Source organism: Nymphaea colorata, chromosome 11 (assembly GCF_008831285.2).
Source record: "Nymphaea colorata isolate Beijing-Zhang1983 chromosome 11, ASM883128v2, whole genome shotgun sequence".
In the NCBI taxonomy this organism is placed as follows: Eukaryota; Viridiplantae; Streptophyta; class Magnoliopsida; order Nymphaeales; family Nymphaeaceae; genus Nymphaea; species Nymphaea colorata.
Genome location: NC_045148.1, coordinates 14,992,445 through 14,999,018, shown reverse-complemented (window position 1 = coordinate 14,999,018; position 6,574 = coordinate 14,992,445). Strand labels below are relative to the sequence as shown.

The 6,574-nt window shown below is 39.9% G+C and overlaps 1 protein-coding gene across 1 annotated transcript; it reads right to left on the bottom strand.

The window, feature by feature from the left end:
* Positions 1-1,820: 1,820 nt before the first annotated feature.
* LOC116263827 (rust resistance kinase Lr10-like) lies at positions 1,821-6,126 on the bottom strand. The gene is made up of 3 exons (XM_031643616.2): positions 5,123-6,126; positions 3,451-3,480; positions 1,821-3,073 (listed from the first exon to the last, which is right to left on the bottom strand). The coding sequence occupies exons 1-3, from the start codon at positions 5,877-5,879 to the stop codon at positions 2,076-2,078; spliced, it is 1,785 nt and encodes a 594-aa protein (XP_031499476.1). The 5' UTR covers positions 5,880-6,126; the 3' UTR covers positions 1,821-2,075.
* Between the last annotated feature and the right edge of the window lie 448 nt (positions 6,127-6,574).

The window sequence follows — 6,574 nt, the reverse complement described above, 5'->3', positions numbered from 1 at the left end:
GAGCCAAAAAAAAAAAAAAAATTGCAATGTTTTTGAAAATAAAAATAGCTTAATTCTTTAAAGTCTTGTTGGGAAAAGAGGTGATTTTGTTCTCTTATTATTGTTTTTAATTCTGAGTTAGGCAGACGTTGCAATAAAAAGGATGGGTGGTTCGTGGTCAAGGGTCAACAAACTTCAGGATGTTAACAAGAGTTGTCTAAATTCCGCACTGTCTAGAATAAATCAAATCTTTAATGCAAACTGAAGAAGTGTTGTGCTCCAAAACTCTTAATAGGACCAATTAGTGTTGTATTATACCAGAAATGAACATTTCTGTTATAGAGATCACATTGAATATGGAGGATATACAGGACGGCCTTAGATTTGAACTTCAATAGAGTGGTTTTTTAAGGGTATAGAGATCTGATCTGATGAGTCCCCAGTGAAAGAACGATATGGTTCGAATATTACCTTGGTGAGAGATCCAGATTGGCGATTCGGATCCCTGTGAAAGTCCAGTGTGCCATCCATGTGCAGAGATGGGCTCAAGGCATGCATTAGGATTAGAACTCCGAACACATTTGGAGATCCAAACAAACCTGGGCAGCTTAAACTTGGTTAAACCAGACTCGACCTTGTCGATGGCCTACTTCATATCGAAAACTACAGGCTTAATCCTTTTACCTCCAATTCGGATATATAAATGTGAGTTTATCGGGCGCAGAAGTATTTGATCAACTGTGCTAGATGGAGAATTTATCGCAATTTCCTGTGATAATGGCCCCTTGCAAAGAGGAAGATATTGACTAGGTATGATCTCAAACCAAATTTGAAAGTCTTATCCTATTTAAAAAAAAAAAAGGTTCAAAATTATAAGAAACAAAACCAAAGTGTGACACTCGAGTTGAAGTACGTACATGAGTGTATGGCCTTGAAGGTGTGTCTAATAACTTCAGATCTCATATTTGATACCAATATAGTCTCCACTTTATGTGCATCCAACAATGTAAACAAACACTAGATTTTACCACTAAGAGGATTTAAGATCCTTAGTTTGTGGCTAAAATCTCATATTTGAGGTTGGATTTTTTGTGGAAAGGGAGAGAGAGAGAGAGAGAGAGAGCAATCTTAAACCCATGGATATGAGATTCTCAATGATTTCATATCACCTTGGATTTCAAATTCAAGGCTATCAAACACCTTTCAAGGTTGTGTTTGTTTCACCACAGATCTAAAACTGGTCGTGATTTGAGATCCTTAGGATTTCAATTCCATAGATTTGAAATTGGACCTCCCTCCCCCACCCTCCCCTTAATGCAACCTTAACTATGTGGTTTTTAACATGTGGCATGGATTTTAAGTCCATGCTATTGAGATCCAAACTGAGGATCTACTAAGTCACACTTGTCATGCAACCTCTGATCTTAAATCCAAATTTATCAAATGAAACTTAAGGGTTTCATGTTGAAAGCCGTTTCGTCCAAGTAAACATTAAAAAAGAAAAGAAAGTTTAAAATTTGAGGTACGACGTGTAAAGTATCATGAAATGATTAGAACACCTAATTAATTTCTAACAAGGAGGATCATTCAAGTCAGTCATTGACACTAATAGCAACTAATTACAACTCTCACTAGATCTGAACAATACATGAATTCTTACTAATTACCTAATGTTTAAATTTCTGTACTCTAGTAATATTAGTAGTCATACGTTTGAAATTGGAGTAATTTTATAACAAGATTCCTTCATTGTAGTTCATTAATCAATAAGAATGAAAATGTTACTGTTTCATAAATGAATTGCTACTGTTTGACAAATGAATTCTGGACCCGCAAAAAGTTCAAAATATTTCTCAATGTTAAAAGGGAAGCGAAATATTTGATTCGGGAAAGTATCACAAAATATCATGTATACCTTGGCAAAATATTGCACAAACTGGTGAAGAGTTCAGAGTAAATGCTGCCAATCATTTTTTCATCTTCCCAAACTTCTTAAAGTTCCAAACTAGTAACCGGAGTATGTAGAGATGAAGAGTCAAGAGCTTCAATCATGTAGTCGGGTTGAATTGCAGGGCAAAAATGTTTGGGAGGCATTGTCAAGTTTGATGTGCTACCCCAAACATCCTGACAACTTCCTTCATACATGGCCTATCAATCGGACTCCATTGTATGCACCACAAGGCTATAGTGGCTACATTCCGTACCATTTCATCTTCATCTTCTCCAATGCCTTCAAACTTCTGATCATTAGAAATAGTGTCATGAATCCACTGAGGAAAATACGCTTCACTAGAAGATCCATCAGCTGGACCAATTTTTTCTTTCAACCCAACCATTGCCATCAGTAGCATTCCAAAGCTATAAACATCAGATTTATGCGACACATGCCTGGAATTGCCATAAAATAACTCGGGAGCAATATAACCGATTGTGCCTTTGCCTTCTGTAATAGTTACACTGTTTCGCTCCTTACAAAATGATTTTGCTAGGCCAAAATCAGAAATCTTTGGTGTAAAGTCGTGGTCTAGAAGAATGTTATGCGGCTTAATGTCGAAGTGGATGATTCTTTGATCGCAGCCTTGATGTAGATATTCAATTCCCCTAGCAATTCCTAGTGCTATATCATATAACCTTTCCCTTAACAAGCACTGTCCTACATCTGTGGTGTTTGTAAACTTCTCAAGTGAACCATTTGACATGAATTCATATACAAGTGCTCTTCGAGACCCTTCAACGCAAAAGCCAAGAAGGCGAACCACATTGACATGGTGGATCCTGCCAATGGTGACAACTTCATTACAAAATTCTTCCCCGTCGTTATGTGATTTTTCGATTAGCTTTACGGCCACTACTGTGCCATTGGGCAACCATCCCTGAAAGACGCTGCCATAGCCACCCTGCCCAACTTTATGCTTGAACTTCTTTGTCATCTTGATTATGTCATTGTATGTGTATCTAATGGTTGTAAGAGTTTGGTAATCAACTAAGAACTTCTCTACTTTTACCGGTGGATGGGGTTGGAAAAGAGAACGAATGAGGTAGAACAATAAACATACTAACAGAAAAATGCCGCTGAAAGCTGCTGCGCCTAGACCTGTTGAAATGAAAATGAAGATTATATTCATGGTGGTAGTACTCGAGGGTTAAGCTTTTCCTTGATGAAATGTATAGTTTACTTTTCCTTGATGAAATGTATAGTTTATCTTTCTAAGGTTTAATTCGTGGCCAAGATGCAGCACTTTGTACCTGTCGAACCTGTCGAGATGTCTTTGTTTTCATATCTAAAGCAATGTTTAATTCCTTGCATATTTCGGGCTAACCATTCTAAGATATAAAGCAGCATTTTCACTTTGGCATAGTTTGGCTGGCCGGAGATCCCCGTTGAACAAAGATATGGCTGCACATAGTTAATCTATTGCATTTGCATGTGCGTGCATACATGTCATATAAGAAAAAACTGTGAGAACGTACCTGTAATGGTTTTCCATTTGCCTGTGCGTCCTGCAAGTCAATGTAAACACGTTAAAAAATTTACTACAGATAGTCAATACAATCACGATTAATCTACTGGGATTAATTATAAAAAGTTCTCCCCAAATGCAAAAATCTTGAGGTAGCATGAATGAACAGGAAAGAGTATCGATGAACATAAGATGGATCGAGCCAGACGTCAACTTTGGGAAAGACAATGAACATAAATAAGTGCAGAAGCAGCTTGCTTGATCTCGAACTAAAACAAACGATCCCACACACGCCTCATGCACTGCTTCCGTTGTGAAAGGCACGCTTCACTGGACCTAACTAAACACAACATTTGATCTGATAGACTAAAATATTTACGGAAAAGCTTAGAATCCAACTAGGTTCGATGAAGATCGATGCATAGATGACGAAATTTTCGGTGAAAAACAGATCCTGCTAGAAGACTACCCTTCCCAAGCGCAGCTAAAATCATATTATATATGATTACCACAAGTTATAAGCCATTAAATGCTATAAAAACAGAGACCAAATTACTCATTGGCTTACCTTTGCAATCGCTGTTTTGACGGAGCAATCTTAGCAGTGGCAAGCAGGAACCATGTTCTTGCCACAATAGCAAAGATCAAACTTCCGTTGAAGACTAAATCTTCCATAGCATACAATGAAATTTTGGGATATAGGATGTGGGACTAAAAGACAATACGAGAAATCTTCGCCAGAAAAATTTCTCGCTTTCCTGGCTCCTCTCACTATTGCATTTAAAGATGGAGATTTGGGGGAATCAAGAGAATTTGTATCCACGGGTTCTGAATTTGTGGGGAAGGGACGGTAGCCAAATGGTGGCCGGATTCCCCAGGTCCCACCTACATGTTAGAAAACTTTGTATATTAAAGAAACAATCAAATTTTGCAGGCCTGCAGCGTAGCAATGACTGATCAAACTGGAAAGCTTAGCTGTAGAATGCTAACACGCACTAGAAAAGTTTACAAAGGAAAAAAAACTTTCAATCTAAATGTATAAAATGGTCCTTTTACCAGGCATTATACACCGAATACCCCAAGATTTTTCGAGGATGTAGATCATAAAATGGTTCACGAAGGTAAAGATGGTCTCAACAACATCATGCTGGATTTGTCATCAGCATGTGAAACATTAAGAAACCGCATACCAAGCAGGGTCCAAAGAGCAGTTTAAAATTTTCTCTACAGAGTAGCTCTAAGTAAATCAACAAGTATACTGGAGAGCACCATGGAGGACATGTTCCAGGAGAAGATATCATGCACAATTGAACACCTGGTACCCTCTCTCTCTCTCCTCCTCCACCCACTTCCCCCCCGACCTTTTTCTCTCCACACACACGTCCAGTTATGTAGAACGAAGTCAATTTTTTTACTTTCTCAGGGCTGGGAAAACAGCTTTCTAGGACAGGCTGGGTTGACCATGGAAACACTTACATAAGATCCTGTTCCATTACGGTGACAATGCTAATCTATAAGAATACACCTTCTACAAATGGGCAGAACCACCTAATAATCAGTGAGTGCAGGTATCCTTCGAAATAGAAAGCAAAATTATATTGGGCCCCACTGGTGTAATTTGTGTGATCAAGGTGGAAGCTATGATAGTAACAGAACTCGAGAGTAGGAGTATATCACGCTACCAGCTGATTTTGAAGATGATCCATCAGAGCAATTTTTATGGTTCACTGATCCATCTTTGCAGTAACAAGCAGGGGCATCATCTTCTCCAAATACACACTTGCCCCCACTGGTATTACACTCGAGGCAATCAAAACTCCAGCGAAGAAAAAATCCACCACTCAATATGGCAGAAAGGTTTGCAGACACGGACTCCTCAACACCAGCAGGGATTTCATACATCGAACAATTGAGGCGATGGATATTAAGAGGCAGCTTTATCTGTTCCTGTGGACTGTAATAATAATACAGCAAAGAGCCATCAGCACAGTCTTTTCTCTTCCATGAGGACGGAGGTCGCAGAAGCCAATCATTAGCAGAATTGCACTTGAAGAAGGTAAGGTTGACACCAAAGACCCGGATACCACTAGTAAGGAGTCTTCCAGAGAGGGTGAAGTTTTGAGGTGATGAGCAAAGTTTTGTCTCATACGCAGCTGGGTAGCGAACTTCAATGCTACGATCAAGGTATGTGATTCGTTTAACAATGAAATCGCTGTCGAATAGACGAATCTTAGTGACGTTCCCGTTGCATGATATGAGGTTGAAACCGCAAGAAGAATTGAGAGAACTGAAGGGGAAGAGAATTGGAGTTGAGTTGCTGCAGTTGAAAGGAGAACTACAGAAATTCATACTGTTGAGATAGGACACAACTGTAGAAGCCAGGAGAAGATCAATCACAAGAGCAGGGAGAAGAAAGAAACGCACGCCGCGAAAAGACATGGCTTTTCCCCTCCGGTAGCCACGAGAAGAAAGATTGAAAGATTTAAGAAGAGCAGCTTCACATCATAACTCGGCAGGTATGACCAAACAAAACGAGACGGCAGGGGAAGTCCAGTCAAGTAAGTCGTTGAACGTTCGTCGGGCCCTTTGGAGGAAGGAGGGCCATCTGAGTCACGGCGACTTGAGAGGGAGAGACACTTCGCTTTCTGTGTAATAAATACAGGAATTGGTGTTCGAAGACGCACAAGATTTTTCGGGGGCCCAATTTGGCATTATCTTTTATCCTATCATACACCTTTTCAATGTGGGGAGCCTCCCCTTTTCACATTATTGAAGAAACCATGTGACCGGTGATATTCGATTTTCTAAAATTTGTGGACGCACAGTCCAGTCGAGTGAATCAGCAAATTGTTCAAATGGCAGCGTTTTTACAATGCTACTTCTGACTGTTGACTTAGGGAGACCTAATCTTAAATTTCCAGAGTTGCATATAAAGGGAAGGACATGACTGCCCTTTAATTTAACTGAGCGGATGATTAACCTGTTCCTGCTTCCAGGCCGCCTTCCCAGACGGGGGGAAGACCCGTCTTCCCCGGCGTGGACACGCAATTGGCGTGCTGGCCTGGGGCAAGGGAAGTCGTCGCCCTCCTTCCGCTAATAAATGAGGTGTTCTCCGTTTTCGTCACGTAAACTAG

Coding starts and splice junctions, on each gene's coding strand:
- LOC116263827 (XM_031643616.2), bottom strand. CDS start 5,879: ATGTCTTTTCGCGGCGTGCGTTTCTTTCTTCTCCCTGCTCTTGTGATT. Junction 3,481..5,122: donor ATCATCTTCAAAATCAGCTG/GTAGCGTGATAT, acceptor ATTGACTTGCAG/GACGCACAGGCAAATGGAAA. Junction 3,074..3,450: donor CAAATGGAAAACCATTACAG/GTACGTTCTCAC, acceptor TCATTTCAACAG/GTCTAGGCGCAGCAGCTTTC.